Below are 15,337 nucleotides of genomic sequence, written 5' to 3'. Positions count from 1 at the left end.
CGGTAGGTTACGGGTTCAAATTGTTTTTGTTCTCCCTAATGTTTTTTAAAATTCAATCTTTCACGTTTTACATTTGATTTCAGGTTCGTTTTGGTCAGAAATCATAAACCAATATGTCTAGTCGTGGCGTCATCGGTCCCGCCCTGCCGCCGAGGAAGACCCGCGACGAAGACTCCGAAAGTGATGATGATGATTGTAAGTCATTTTTAACTATGGATCAATTTAGCAGAAACACGATGTCTAGCCCTCAACCTAACCCTAAAGAGGCAGTAGAGAAAGAGATGGGTCAGAGTCTGGTTAAGAGTTCAGCTTGGACAAGGAAGTCTACAGGGACACTGGGGATTGAACCCAGAGCATTTGAGCTTGGGGCAACACCCTTTGTGGGGGTATTGGTAATTCTTCTGTAATTATTTCCACTTGTACAGATGTGAAACACTGAAGTCTGGGAAATGTGGATACCATATTTAATGTTACGTGTGTGTCCCTGGCTGACAACTGTATGCACACCAGAAAGCTCCTTGGGGACAGTAAGATGTTCTGTCTTCTCTGTATGTTGTGTGTTCAGTCGCCGGTCCAGCTCTCCCTCCGGGTTATAGACCAGGAGGACGATCATCTTCATCAGAGGACAGTGAGGAAGAGGTGGTGGCGAAGAGAGCCAAAACCAGACACCCTACCGAAGAGTAACCACACTATACACTAACGTTACCTTTCTACCTCCACAACAGCTAGTTAGTTTGATAACTAGATATATGTTCTATTACCTCCCGAAAAGTTATTTAGTTTGATAACTATTTGCAACCACGACTACAGCTATTTAGTTGGATAACTGGTGTAATGTTCAGTTAGATGATATGATAACTGGTTTATTATTGTGTTATTGATATGTGTTCAGGTTGGATAAAGACACCAAGGATGACGATGCTGGATACTTTGGACCGGCTCTGCCCCCAGGGTTTAAGAAGCAACAGGCTTCACCTGAGAGGTGAGCACTATTCTGTTCCTTAACCCCGCACTCAAGTAAACACATGGTATGGGGTGAATGCCATGACTAAAGTGCTTCAGGTTGCAATGGTGACTGGAAAAGTGCTGAACTTACTCTGCACATTTCCCTTTTAACATTAACCATGGACAGAGTGTTAAATTTGTTTAAGAGTTAAAACATGAAACATTAATAGTTGCTGTCTTAGTTTGAGGAGTTAAGACTTGAAACATGGATGGTTACTGTTTTAAGTGTTGTTTTTTTTTAATTGAAACGTGAAACATGGTTTATGTTTAGTAGTTGAAACATTGAGAGTTAGACATGGAAAGAGTGACTTTTAAGTTGATTTATTCAGATAATATGAATACATGATAATGATGTCATGTAAATGAATGAGCTGAAAATAAAGATAAAAATGGTGAATGAAATGATTTCATCTTGAAAGAAGAAATTATGGAATCAATTCCAATACAATGTTATTGAAGAGATAAATAATGATTTCTTATTGTGTGTGTGTGCGTGTGTGTTCAGGCCGTCTGTTCTAGGTCCTGCCCTACCACCAGGGTTTCGCCGGGCAGCGTCGGACGACGAGGATGATGGAGACAGTGACGACGGGATCCCGGGACCTGCTCTTCCTCCGGGCTACACAGCCGAGCGGTCGAGCGGTGAGGAGGAAGAGGACGTGATCGGCCCCATGCCGGCCCGGGGGCCCGTGGATGACTCCGTTCTTCGGGACATTGAGCGTCGGGCTCAGAAGATGAAGGACAAGCTGACTGGAAACGTGAGTCTGTTTATTATCGGTTCTCTTTATTTCTACGGCTTAAACCGCTACTGAACCTGCTGCCACCTCCTTTCACCCGCACACCAACCAGCTCTCTTGACCGCATCCTGTCCTCATCCTGACCACATCCTGTCCTCTTCCTGACCACATCCTGTCCTCATCCTGACCACATCCTGTCCTCTTCCTGACCACATCCTGTCCTCTTCCTGACCGCATCCTGTCCTCTTCCTGACCACATCCTGTCCTCTTCCTGACCGCATCCTGTCCTCTTCCTGACCACATCCTGTCCTCTTCCTGACCGCATCCTGTCCTCTTCCTGACCGCATCCTGTCCTCTTCCTGACCACATCCTGTCCTCTTCCTGACCACATCCGGAACACATCTTGTCTCTTCCTGATCACATCTTGTCCTCTTCCTTAACCCATCCTGTCTCTTCCTGACCACATCCTTTCTCCTCCTGACCACATCCTGTCCTATTACTGACCACTTCCGGAACACATCCTGTCTCTTCCTGATCACATCTTGTCCTCTTCCTTAACCCATCCTGTCTCTTCCTGACCACATCCTTTCTCCTCCTGACCACATCCTGTCCTATTACTGACCACATCCTGTCCTCTTCCTGACCCCATCCTGTATCTTCCTGACCACATCATGTCCTCCTCCTGACCACTTCCTCAAACACAGAACTGCCTCGGCTGTACACTTTTAGATCAAAACATTTGTCTGTAATTTCCTTGTTGTCACAAGGCAACGCGTGTGTTACCTCGTGCTGTGGCTGTCTTGATTATCCGCGGTCCTCTGCACACCGGGAGAGGGGCTGGCCCTGGAGACTCCAATTAAGTGACAATGAGATCACAGACATTAATGCACACACGCGCACCAAAATGCACACACACACTTACTTAAAACGAGTTGGGAGAGAGCCAGAGCCTCCAGCCAGAGCCTCCCGCAATACGCATACAAGAACTAGATGACTGGCTGACTGAATACAAGTCTGATTGCAGTTCTTTGGTACACCTGGAAGGAGTGCAATGTTTAAACTCAGTTCAACAAGCATCTTCATTCACAGAGCTTGCATTATAGTAATCATCCAAAGTCATCCAAATCAGCCAGACAGATGGTGATAAATAACAAGAATTATACAGAAAATAATCTGCGTGTCTGTTGTCCCCATGGCCACAGGAAGCCCCTGAGGTGGTTGCCAGGGAGACGTGGATGACAGAGCTCCCTCCAGAGTTGCAGCACATCGGCCTTGGCCTTGCGGCGAGGACCTTCAAGAAGAAGGCCGGTCCTGAGAACAAGGACCGCTCCATGTGGACTGACACCCCCGCCGAACGCGAGCGCAAGCTACAGGTAGGAACCCACCCGCCTCTAACGGTAGAAACGTACACCTTGCCCCCCTCTAACAGGTAGACACCCACCCCCTCTAACAGGTAGGAACCACCCCCCTCTAACAGGTAGGAACCACCCCCTCTAACAGGTAGGAACCCCCCCTCTAACAGGTAGAACCCCCCCCCCCCCCTAACAGTTAGAACCCCCCTCTAACAGGTAGAACCCCCCCCTAGCCCCCTCTCCTTTTCTCAGGCCCCGTCCACACGGAGCCGAAACGGGTTTCGTTTTATGCGGTTCAGGAATGTCTCCGTAAAGACGGAGTCATTGCGAAACCGCATCGAGCTGTAGAAACGCTGTAGTTAATATTCAAGCCGCTGGTTCTCCACAGAAAAAAGTGGAGCGCATTAAGCCTGCGTGCATACAGCCTGCGCGATGTACAAACATTCAGTCACGAGGAGATCCAACCTTTTAAATTGAGCAGAAATACTTTTTAACGTACAGTTAGGAATTCAATTTATCAAGGGGCTTTATTTAAAGCTACAAAAAGAATACAAATAAAATAATACAGAAGAATTAAAAGCAACTCTGACGTCCCCCAGCTGGTGGGGGGGCTAATGACGTCATCGTTTTCGTTTCAGGCATCCACACGAATCCTAACACGAAACCGCATAGGTCCGGATAGATTTGAAACCACCTCCGAGGGTGGTTTCAGAAATGTGGGGTTTCGGGCACCGGATTCGCCGGCTCCGTCTGGACGGTCGGCCGAAACGCAGAAGACTAATGCGGTTTCACCAAAAAATCGTCTTTGTGTGGACGGGGGCCTGGACGGGGACATGTATCCGCAACACTAGCTTGTAACTACCCCCCTCTAACCAATAGCCCATCCCCTCTCTGACAGGTAGACCCTCATCATCAGCCCAGCCCCCCATCTCTAACAACTCGCCCACAACCAACGCTCTCTGAACGCTAGCCCCCCTCTCTGGCCAGAGAGAAGGATGTGTTTTGTGTGTTCATTCAAGTCTGTCCTTTTATTGACCTGTCTAATAGGAGCGCCTCGAAGGAAAGGAGAAGGTGAAAGAAGACGCACCAAAAATGTCCCGCAAAGACCTGGAGATGGCGGAAAAAGTTTCCAAGTACAATGTGAGTGTACTTGGTGTTCGCTGCAGTTAAAGCTACATTTCCACCATAGGAATAACAACTTTTATCAATAATAAAAAATATTAATGATAATGTTTTCTTTATGTCCCATGCTTAGGACAAGAAGCGCAGCGAGTCTCTGATGACTTTACACTCCAAGAAGCAGAAGAAAGAGGCCCTGACGAAGGTCAAGGAGCCGGTGGAGAGGAAGGCGTTTGACCGCGACGCAGACCTGCAGGTGAACCGCTTCGACGAGGCACAGAAAGAACGCCTGCTGAAGAAGTCTCAGGAGTTGAACACAAAGTTCTCTCACAGCAAGGAGCGCATGTTCCTCTAAGCCTCCAGAGGAGAGGCTGTGTGTGAAAACTGTATGTTGTATCTCGAAGGCAAAGGGGAGCCAGCTGTTACCGAAATGTGTTAATTCTCCTGTTGGTCGACCCTGAGACCCCTGGACAGTCCAGTAGGTCTAGAAATCTGTTTTGTGTAGCGCTACCTCCTGTAATCTTCTCCTATATGGTTTGATGATGTTAAAAAAACAGGGAACTGCCACATAGTTTGAGACCTTTCAACTTCATACCGTGTCCAAATATGAATGAGTTCAAACTTAAAGCCATCGTTTCATGCCTTTAACCTTCTTAGGAGCATAGCCTGGATTTAATACCTGGATGTCAGATATTGAGTATTGTTATGTATTTCAATTTAATGTTTTAATAAAGTAAAATTTGCTTTGTTTACACATGTTTTAACAGATCAGTATAAGCTGGTATTCCAAACTCTCCTTTAATTTATGAATTTATTCCTGGTGGATACTGAATACCAACGTCTTCTCCTTGTGGTGTTGGTATGACAGGGGGGAGCCACTGGGAGGCGCTGGACACTTGCTGCTTTGGTAGACTAGTACCTTGGCTTTTCTTTCAGGAAATTGGCAAGCACAGATCCTGGGGCAGGTGCTTGGCAGTGGCGTCCCCTGGCGAGTCATGTATAATATGATTCTGTCTGACATTGTGCATTATTTACTATTCATGAAAACTACCTAATGTCATTTTTTAAAATTGTTTGAATGAGGAAAATACCAGGTGCATAACCAGCCATATAGAGTAAGGGTTTTGTTGCTTTTACTCAAATTAAAGCTGTTTATTTGTCTTTTGTCAAAAAAACAACCTTGGTGATATACTGAACAATGAATTGCCTAATAAATGTATATACAGATACATACACATTAAAAGGGATTGTTGTGGAACTCATCGTAACTACCGGTTAAGTCTCTCTGCACATCAGTTAGTAACTGCAAAACAAAACAAAGTATAGAATTATGGTTTTCCTTAACTCTCATTTTTTACATAATTTTCATCTAGCCTTTATAATTCAACAGCACAATAGAATTGCTGTAATTCACTTTTGGCTTTCGGTTAAGGTGTGCCATGTGTGCCACCCAGAATTTTCAGAGCTCCATCTGGCCACCCCTATGAAACATGTTTGAGTGCCAAGTCTGTCAGCTCGTCTGGAACAGAATAAATCATTGTATTACAATTGATGGGACTATCTATATATAGCAGCATGTTCCTTATTTTCTGTCAGAACGAGATTGTCGACTGTTTCGCCTGACATGGCCATGGCACTCAGAAACAATAATTAATAAATGTGATATAAAGAATATGGAGCTGCTTGAACATTATACTGACATTCCCCCATCAATTATAAAATACATCTATATTAATTAATTGTGTGTGTTAAGTTGTATTTGTGTCATTGGTGTTAACACATGTTCACAAGTGACGATTGACTAGTGTAAGTTTACCGATAGTGAGTACTCCACATTGTATCTCAGGCATACATTTGTATACAGTTTTTATTGAACATCATTCTACATTCATTATATAATAAGAATATTATTTTTCATAAATACATAAGTCATGGATAATAATGAGGATGTACTTATATACAAGTTTAAGTCCCTGTCCCCCAAAACTGGTCTGCTTGCTGGTGTTTTGGCCTCGTAGCGCCACCGTACTTCTCTTCCTGTCTGTGTGTGTTTTTTTTTTAGCGTGCAGCCTTTAGCTTTGAGCTTGATTGTTTATTATTTTCTTCTTTATCCTTCGCTTCAAATATGTCAGACAAGGGTGAAGTGGATCTTACTGGTGCCAAACAGAACACGGGCGTATGGCTGGTCAAGGTGCGGATGTGATTCATATAGTTAGTTATTTACGTTACTTTATGTGATGTGATGTTTTGTTGAGATGAGAAGAAGCAGTACAGTAAAGCTATTGCTATCGTCCTCATCTACTGAAACCACTAGTTAGGTAGTTAACAGACCACACATAACTTAGATCTCATCATTATGTTTAGTTAGGCAACGATATTAAATAGACGAACACATAGACCTGACCATGTTTATGTTAAGTATCTCTTAGAGAACCAATAATCTTTGTTAGCGATGTGATGTAATATAATTTATTGAAAGCTGTGAGAAGTACTGTGGGACAACATTACATACCCGAGTCATCAACGTGGAAATAATATCTCTGACGTCGGCTACTATTATATATTTTATAGGAAGGGCTAGGTAAAAATATCGATTCATCAATGCACTGCAATTTATTTGTTCTCGATTCAATTTCGATTCAGAATTTTTTTGCAATCGATTATTTTCATAAAAAAAGAAAAGAAGCACACTCAGTCATTGTAATCTAGAAGCGAGTATGCCTAAATGTACATGCCTTTTTACATTTGCCCATGTTATGATTATTACTTTAATGCTGCAAGTTTAGCTCAGAAACAATACTATACAATGCTGTATTCCCTTTTTGCTAGTTGAAGCACAATGAAATGGTTAATTAATTTTGAAATGGTTAATTCTAAATAATATTTAGGTATTTTTGTCATCTGCACGTATTATTCAATCGATATCGAAGCAATTGGATCAATATCAAATCGAATCGATATCGAATCGAATCAAGACCTAAAGAATCGAATTTAGTTGAATTGTGAGGTACCTGGCAATGCCTAGCCCTAGAAATTAGCCTACATTGTGAGAGCTTGTGGTATGATGTTCAAGCTGTCTTGCCTGGTATCTGTCCATAGATTCCATGATCAGAGTTAGTGTGTTATAAATGCGTTCTGGTGACATTATATATATTCGGTATATGATCATAGTGAGTGTGCTCACAACTGTGTTCTGAAGGTTAACTAGTATTCAGGTCCTTAAGAGCCTGTCCATTTTTTTGTTTTTATGATAATATTATATATTACGTACATGATCAGAGTGAGTGTGTTTACATGTGTGTGTTCTATATGTTTCCCGGTATCCAGGTCCCCAAGTATCTCTCCCAGCAGTGGGCCAAGGCCGCAGGCAGGGGAGAGGTGGGGAAGCTACGGATCAGCAAGTATGTACAACCAGTTGTCTTCATCAAGTATTAGATGTTGGCAGTTAAATAAATAAATGAATAGTTCACATTGAATAAAATGTGCTGAATCACTCACTCCACACTTATTAAGGTGATGGAGAACAGTTTATATAAACCCTAAAAACAAAACTCTGTAAAACTACCATAGCATAATACATGGGTATGTGTGCACTACACACCTACCAAACACCTTGTACAGTCTCGGAAAGACTCAGGATTGGTAGACTCACTGTGTTCGAATGAGTTCACATCATAACTAATCCCTTTTACTCCTACTCTTTTATAGAAACCAAGGCAAAGCAGAGGTGAGTTATTTCTTATTATTAATGGTTGGCCTCACAGATGTGGGTGGGTGTTGTTGAGTAATGTTGGGGAATCCAGACAAAAATATATGGGTGGTGTTCATTGTTAGTTTAGAGGATAAGAGGGTGGGGTGTTAGTGAATGTACAGCCTGATGTATGGGTGGTGTTCATTGCTAGTTTAGAGGATAAGAGGGTGGGGTGTTAGTGAATGTACAGCCTGATGTATGGGTGGTGTTCTAGGTGGCCTTCACGCTGAACGAGGACCTGACGGCCATCGATGGCAGCGGTGATAAGAGAGTGCACGCTCCCCGGGACCACCCCTTCAGCATGCAGACCGTGGGAGGCCAGATGCTAGCGGTCTTCACCGAGACCCCCTCAGGTCAGTCCACCTTCTTGTAGACCCCTCGGTTCCAACTTTATAACCCTCAGGTTAGACTGCCTTAGGTCATCCTGTATTCTGGGCAGGTCTAGGTTTAGTCTGGGGTGGTCTAGATAGAGTCTGGGGTGGTCTAGATAGAGTCTGGGGTGGTCTAGGAATAGTGGGGGGTAGTCTAGTTTTTGTCTCCTGTGTTCTAGGTTTTGCCTGGGGGGGTCTAGGTTCAGTCTGAGATGCAAAGAGAGTATTGCTGCTCTGTAAATGGCTTACTAACTCTCCACTCCATCATGTTTTTTCCTGTAGAACATTCGAAAGGTAAGCTTTGTTTGTTTGCCGATGTATATTTGTGTGTGTTGATTTGTGTTGATTTTGCTTTTTATGTCTCCCACAATAAGACGACAAATACAAAACTGTCTTTGTCTTTGAGGTTTTTTTCTTTTACGGGGTACAACAGCTTCGGGTGTGGTTTGGGGTCTCTCTCACTCTCGTACACTCACTACAGACTCCGTTCTCTAGATTTACAGATAACAAACTCAGTGGTGTGCAACAAGTGGCTTCGCTCTATGATTTTAACATCCTTTTAACCAATCAATACCATTCTACTGATGGTGGCTTTGTTTGGTGCATGAGTTTGTGGAATATTCTGATCCTGTGTGCTCGCTGTTGTGGCATCTTGATGTGTCTGTTGAATTATTGTGTGTTGTTTGGTTGTTCTGCTGTGCTTGTGGTTTTGTGCTTGCTGAAGAACGATTGAGAGTGTCTGATGGTGCTCCGCCAAAATGACCTGCACCCCTTCTTGCCTCAGACTCAAACTGTATGTCATAAGATACACAAAACCATTCATTATTAGTTATTATTACCATCTGTTCATCAGCCCACATTTTGATAAACTGCTTGATAACCTGAACAACATATAGTAGATGGAGCTACCATGTGTGTGAGGTGTGTGGTAGTGTGAGGGGACGTTTGTTGATGTATGTTAGGGATATACTTGCAACAAAATTGAAGATGTGTTCTTCGACCCAACAAAGTGGTGCCTTTGGCTTCCATTGCCACAGAATGCTCAGGGTGCTGAGACAAACTGAATGTCCACATGCCACCGATATGCATCTGCCTGCAACTGGTCAACAATACCAGATGAACAATGACACCAGTTTTAGAGCCCAACCGATGCTGGATTTAGGGGCCGATGCCTATACGGATGTAAGGGAGTTAAAAATGACATCGTAAATTGGCCGATATTCAAAATAAAGATTTATCTGCCGTTATTATTATTGTGGTAGGGTTATTGTGACTCACCCTCCTGCAACGTTACAGACCACAGCAACATTGCATTCAAATAATGAGCTAAAGGAACCAATTAACTGTATGGAAAGAAGCTACTACTACCACTACTATTTAGAGGTTCAAAGGCACAGTAGAGGATTCATAAAGAGATTACTATATCTATAAGTCAACACCATTTGTAAAGTTTTCCTATCAGCGCATATTGACAAACCTACACGCTGATACTGATATATCTATGATAGGACAATATCATCCAATAAAATCAGCCAACTGATATATTGGTCGCTCTCGGGTTATTTGAATAATTTCCAGTTAGAATCAAGACGTTTGTAGACCGCTCAAGTAGAGATAACAGAGATTTTAGGTCAGTAAACACACCGCCATAACATCCCCGTCTTCAACAGCATTTGCACGGCCATTGCGAACATGCAATTTTCGAGTTTGTTGTGTGTTTGTGTGTTTGTCTGTGTGTGTGTGTGTGCGCTTGGTGGCTCGTCTGCTGGTTAGAGGTGTGGTGACTTGAGAGGGGCGGGGCTTCCTGCGTGGCTAAAGGAGAATCCTGGGTGTGTTGACCATTCGCTCCACCCTGTATCTCCCTCCCTCCCTGCATCTCCCCTCCCTCAACCTGTCTGTCCCTCCCCTCCTGTTACCTGTATGTCTGCATCTCCCCTCCCTCTACCTGTCTGTGTCTCCCCTCCCTCTACCTGTCTGTGTCTCCCCTCCTGTTACCTGTCTGTCTGCATCTCCCCTCCCTTTACCTGTCTGCATCTCCCCTCCCTTTACCTGTCTGCATCTCCCCTCCCTTTACCTGTCGGTGCCCCCCCCCTCCCTTTACCTGTCTGCATCGCCCCTCCTTTTACCCGTCTGCCTCCCTTCCATTTACCTCCCGCCCCGTACCTCCATTCACCCCTCCCTCCTCCCTGTAGGCCAATCAGAAGAGAGGGCTGAGGGTAGCAGCTCTGGGGGGACGTGTCCAGGTGAGTCCTCCGTCTCCCCCCACCCAGGGCCTGGTGGTCAAAGCTCCTCCCACTCAGCCCCGGGTTGAGATTTAGTTTTATGAGCTGGCCATCTCATAGTATCGGTGTCTCTGATCATTTCAGTTGAACTAACCTTCAGATGTGTTTCCTGTCACAGCACAATAACACAATAGTCTGTTCCTGGTGCTGCTGGGAGATGTAGTTCTGCTTATCTAGAAGACACTGTGTGGTGGTCCATGGTACTTGTGTCTCTCCTGACACAATACATGTTGTGTGTTCCAGCAGTTTAGAAAGATGAGAAATCTGTTAAAAGTGAGGATGGTTACAATCATGCTACAATGAACAGTAGTAGTAGTGTACGGTAGTAGTAGTTATACTAAGTGTACAGTAGTAGTCGTTCTACTTGGTTGTGTACGGCGAACAGTAGTAGTAGCTCTACTTAGTAATGTACAGTAGTATAAGTTCTATTGAGTAGTGTATGTGAACAGTAATAGTAGTTCCACTAAAGTAAACAGTAGTATTAGTTCTACTTAGTAGTGTATGGGGAACAGTTGTAGTATTTCTACTTGGTAGTGCACAGTAGTGTTAGTTCTACTTACTAGTGTAAAGTTAGAAGCATTAGTAGCTTATAAGTATGTGGGAACCAACTACTCTGGTTCTGATGTTTATGTTTTTAAGGTTCAGATAATGGTTTGAAGCAGGAATAAGTTCAATGTGTGTGTGTGTGTGTGTGTATGTGTGTGTGTGTGTGTGCGTGTGCATGCACATCTCCCTTGTATTTTGATTGGCCGCTGAGGCACGGTGATGCTGTTGAATGTTGAGTCATGTTGTTTACTCATGGTAAACTCGCGAGTCCTGTGGTATCATACGTTACAGCCCTGTAATCCCCAGTACGTAAAGGAGCATCCATCTTCGTAAGTTAAGGGGTTCCAAAGTAGTTTTTGTTGGGACAAGAGAGGAAGAACTATCAAAGTCAATTATTTTTGTATAGCCCTTAATCCCAGTCACAGTTTCAAAAGGCTTAATAGGCCATATTTTTATGACATCCCCTATCCCTAGCTCCCCAAATGGCAAGAAAGAGTCCGTCTAGTGATGCTAAGGAGTGCAATCGGTTCGATACTTGACATACATTCAGGGTCAATAGTGATTGGCTGCTGGCCAGTGCGGAGGTGATAGCCATTGGGTGGGGATCCAGGCATCCAGACACGATCACCGCAACACACTAAAACAGAGACAGCATTATGGTTAGATAGGGCTTGGTGGACAAATATGTAATCAATACATCTTTGGTCATCAAAGCATGACTGAATTCATCAAAGCTCGGAAAAAAGGAAGGAGTCTTCTTCTCTTGACGTGGGCGCCAATGAAGAGATGGCTTGCGGGTAAAGGCTGTGATGTGGCTGGTCCTCTGTAGACAAGGTGGCGTTGGAGGGGGTCGTGGTGCAGAGGGCCGAGTGTCGTCCAGCCGTTAACGACAGCTACATGAAACTCAAACGGTGAGAACTGTCCTCAATAACCTGTCTCTATACGGTATAACCCATTACTGCTCCTTACTGACCTTTCTCTGTGCTGTATAACCCCTACCTGCTCCTTACTGACCTGTCTCTGTGCTGCCCAACTCCTACCCGCTCCGCTCAAGAATGACCTGTCTTCTTACTTTCCAACCCCTGCCTTCTCTTCTCCTTAATGACCTGTCTCTGTACTGTATAACCCCTACCTGCTCCTTACTGACCTGTATCTGTTCTGTCTAACCCCGACCTGCTCCTAAATGACCTGTCTCTGTACTGTATAACCCCTACCTCCTCCTTACTGACCTGTATATGTTCTGTCTAACCCCGACCTGCTCCTAAATGACCTGTCTCTGTACTCTTTACCCCCAGGATGCAGCTTGAGGAGTCTATCAAGCCGTTGCGATTGTCTCAGCAGTTGGACAAGCCTGTGACCAGCAACTACAAGCCAGTGGCAAACCACGCCTCCAACGTAAGTAGTCGTACTACCAAGGGACTTCCTAGAAGTACCAACGTTACTACTAGTACTCTAGAGATTTTTCCAGAAGAACCCATGCTACTAGTAGTAGCGTGGGTATCTAGAGTATCTAGTAGCTTTTTTTCTGATTTTGATATTTTTTATTTGGCATTTCAATTTACATTTTTAAGTGCTCGTTCTGTGTGTCCCAATTGTCAAGTGCCTAGGGTCCTGATGGAAGGCGCTGCAGAGATTAGTTGTATCATTATTCACTTCTCTGGCTCACCCTAGTTTGCATTTATTTTCCTCAACGTCAGGGATCATGTCCAGGGTTACTGTCACTGGCATGTAGTCCTTTTGAGCAATAACAATGAAATGTTCCTGCTCTTCCTACTCCTAGCTCTTTTCTTTAACAGGTTCAGATTATATAATTTGTTGTCCGCATTAGCCCCTTAGACCCAACATGATCTGAAAATAGGGTCAAAGTTAGGCAAAGTTTTCCTTTAATGGTAAACATGCATTGATGCGCAATCCGGTCTTAAAGGTAAACACGCACAGATGCGTGATCCGTTCTGAATGGGTTAAACAAAAGTCTTTGGTGTGGATGGAAACATATAGAAATGGCTAAGCTGGCTCTAAACCAGGACCTTATGGCTGTGAAGCAACATTGCTCTGTACTGTACCTGACCAATCTGACCTTTTTTCTCCCTTCACCACCCGTTCTGTCCCCCTTTTTCCACCTGTTCCCGCTACCTCTGGCTCTTTTCTCTCTCATCCTGGTGACCTCTCTCTCCCCCTGGTTCTCTTCTCTCCCCCCTGCAGTTGGAGTATGACAGGAAGAAGAAGGAGGAAGGGAAAAGAGCGAGGGTCGACAAGCAGCAGGTTCTGGACATGCTGTTTTCAGCGTTTGAGAAGCACCAGTATTACAACATCAAAGATCTAGTGGACATCACCAAGCAGCCGGTGGTGAGCACCACCATGTCTGGAAAAAAGTTTCTGACAGCTCTCTTCTCTATACCATCCATTGCTGGATGCTTTTTAATGTGACTTTCATTAGATGTTAAATGGTGGCTCTGATTCTTGTTTTTACTCGTTTCTCATTATGTCGTGACTCTTTAAAAGTGCAATATAAACACGTGTTATTTCTGTATTATAAAATTCCCCTGCGTGCGAGCGTATCTGTACTGTTTCTAACTTTCTTTGTCTGTGGTTTCCCGCCTTGTAAACAAGCATGAATGCGTCTGTAGGGGGCTTGAATACATAAATAATCCAGATTTGTGTCTTGCAGACGTACTTGAAGGAGATCCTGCGGGACATCGGGAACTACAACGTGAAGGGAACCCACAAGAACACCTGGGAGCTGAGGCCGGAGTACAGACATTACCAGGTGGAGGAGGAGAAGATAGAGGAGAGGCTTTAGCCTCAAAGGGTTAGAGACGGACCAATAGTTTCCCAGTCTTAAGACAGAAGGATGAGGCCCTAGGGCCTGAACTCCTCCCAGCCTCTTGTCAGAAGATTACACTGGTTCCTCCCACACGCTCATGGTGTTTTTAGAAAGTGGTTTATATTTGTATTTTCTGTGATGAGTGGACCTAACTGAGTGGTGACCGGTCCCCGCGAATCAGAACTGCTGGATGGGGTTTTACACATGTGCACTCAACGAACCCAGTCGTCTGACTGGGTAATCCACTCGGTGCATCGTTTGTGTAATGTTGCCAAGTGTTTGGTCCACTCCGTGTCTGGGCTGCGTCCCATTTTAACTTGAATCATTTACATTTCAATTAAATTTATTAACGTTAATTTGCCTCTTAATGTACAGTAACCCTTGATTCATATTAGAGTAACTGCTCAAGATATTATCCAGGCTTAATTTCTGCTCAATGGGTTTTTGAATAAAGCAATATAAATGTGCATTTTAATACTAATTAACAGTCAATAAGTTAGGTAACCTGGCAAGTGTATGGGGCTGCCGTTTTGATCTCGTAAGGAACTGAATGCATGTAATGTTTGACTCAGTTGGCTGACCAATGAGGGCCTTAGTCTTAACTCAGGACTTTATATAATTGAACTGTGGACATAACCTTGAAAAATTACACGGAAACAATAGATATATTTTACATTTTTTTATTAACATTTTAAATTAAGTACAGTGCATAATTTAGAGACAATACATTCAGATTTAAAAAGAACTGCAATGCAGACACTAGTTCATTTGAAATACAAATAGGGTCAATAGGGCAACTTGTCATGCTATGAATCCAGTCTGGATGTTGGTGTACAATATGTTTGACATTAAAAAAAATTATGCAAAAACTTCTCAGCTCTTAACAGAATAAATAAACGGTTTTGTAATGCAGCCATACCTCCATGGTTACCTACAGGAAAAACCAAACAGCATAGAGTCAAGACATAATCTCTTCTAAACCATTGAAAAACGACCCAGGTGTTTATTTCTGAAGCATAAAGCAACCCATGTATGGTATTTGTACTTGATATGACGATTATTGATTATCAAAATTAGATACAGTTTCAGTCTAGCTGACTACCAGTTGCAACCTTTTTTGGCAACAGTATTTGTGAGGTGAATCTGACATTTACAGTATGTGAGGAGGTGAATCTAATATGTACAGTATGTGTAAGGAGGTGAAGTGTTCTCCACTCATCCTCCTTAACCACCGAGGGGGAGGTGGGAAAGGAGGCGTAAGAAGGAGGTGAATGTAGCATCTCTTTGCAAACCCAGGAGCCAATGAGTCATGCTCCGGGTCTATCAGGGGATGCAAGGTTTCCATGACAGCAT

The 15,337-nt window shown here is 43.7% G+C and overlaps 2 protein-coding genes across 5 annotated transcripts; both read left to right on the top strand.

Moving 5' to 3' along the window:
* The first annotated feature begins 14 nt into the window (after positions 1–14).
* gpalpp1 (GPALPP motifs containing 1) lies at positions 15–5,412 on the top strand. The gene is made up of 7 exons (XM_079737408.1): positions 15–195; positions 566–680; positions 893–982; positions 1,511–1,760; positions 2,942–3,112; positions 4,139–4,231; positions 4,347–5,412. The coding sequence occupies exons 1-7, from the start codon at positions 114–116 to the stop codon at positions 4,563–4,565; spliced, it is 1,020 nt and encodes a 339-aa protein (XP_079593534.1). The 5' UTR covers positions 15–113; the 3' UTR covers positions 4,566–5,412.
* An 854-nt stretch (positions 5,413–6,266) lies between these two features.
* gtf2f2a (general transcription factor IIF, polypeptide 2a) lies at positions 6,267–14,451 on the top strand. 4 transcript variants are annotated; one of them, XM_079736776.1, is made up of 10 exons: positions 6,267–6,401; positions 7,538–7,611; positions 7,919–7,937; positions 8,176–8,314; positions 8,615–8,626; positions 10,525–10,575; positions 11,990–12,071; positions 12,456–12,555; positions 13,363–13,506; positions 13,829–14,451. In XM_079736776.1, the coding sequence occupies exons 1-10, from the start codon at positions 6,336–6,338 to the stop codon at positions 13,958–13,960; spliced, it is 819 nt and encodes a 272-aa protein (XP_079592902.1). In that variant the 5' UTR covers positions 6,267–6,335; the 3' UTR covers positions 13,961–14,451. The 4 variants fall into 4 exon arrangements, with proteins under 4 accessions (XP_079592902.1, XP_079592903.1, XP_079592904.1 ...); XM_079736777.1 differs by lacking the exon at positions 8,615–8,626; XM_079736778.1 differs by lacking the exon at positions 10,525–10,575.
* The last annotated feature ends 886 nt before the right edge of the window (positions 14,452–15,337 follow it).

This window comes from Pollachius pollachius (assembly GCF_949987615.1).
Source record: "Pollachius pollachius genome assembly, chromosome: 5".
NCBI classification, from domain to species: Eukaryota; Metazoa; Chordata; class Actinopteri; order Gadiformes; family Gadidae; genus Pollachius; species Pollachius pollachius.
Note: the sequence above shows the minus strand (reverse complement) of the source record. Positions and strands in the feature narration are given on the sequence as shown.

Excerpts from the sequence above, each read along its gene's own strand:
- gpalpp1 (XM_079737408.1), top strand. The coding sequence starts at position 114 with ATGTCTAGTCGTGGCGTCATCGGTCCCGCCCTGCCGCCGAGGAAGACC. Across the intron at positions 983-1,510 it reads CAACAGGCTTCACCTGAGAG|GCCGTCTGTTCTAGGTCCTG; the intron begins GTGAGCACTATT and ends GTGTGTGTTCAG. Across the intron at positions 4,232-4,346 it reads AAAAAGTTTCCAAGTACAAT|GACAAGAAGCGCAGCGAGTC; the intron begins GTGAGTGTACTT and ends TCCCATGCTTAG.
- gtf2f2a (XM_079736776.1), top strand. The coding sequence starts at position 6,336 with ATGTCAGACAAGGGTGAAGTGGATCTTACTGGTGCCAAACAGAACACG. Across the intron at positions 12,556-13,362 it reads TGGCAAACCACGCCTCCAAC|TTGGAGTATGACAGGAAGAA; the intron begins GTAAGTAGTCGT and ends TCCCCCCTGCAG. Across the intron at positions 13,507-13,828 it reads ACATCACCAAGCAGCCGGTG|ACGTACTTGAAGGAGATCCT; the intron begins GTGAGCACCACC and ends TGTGTCTTGCAG.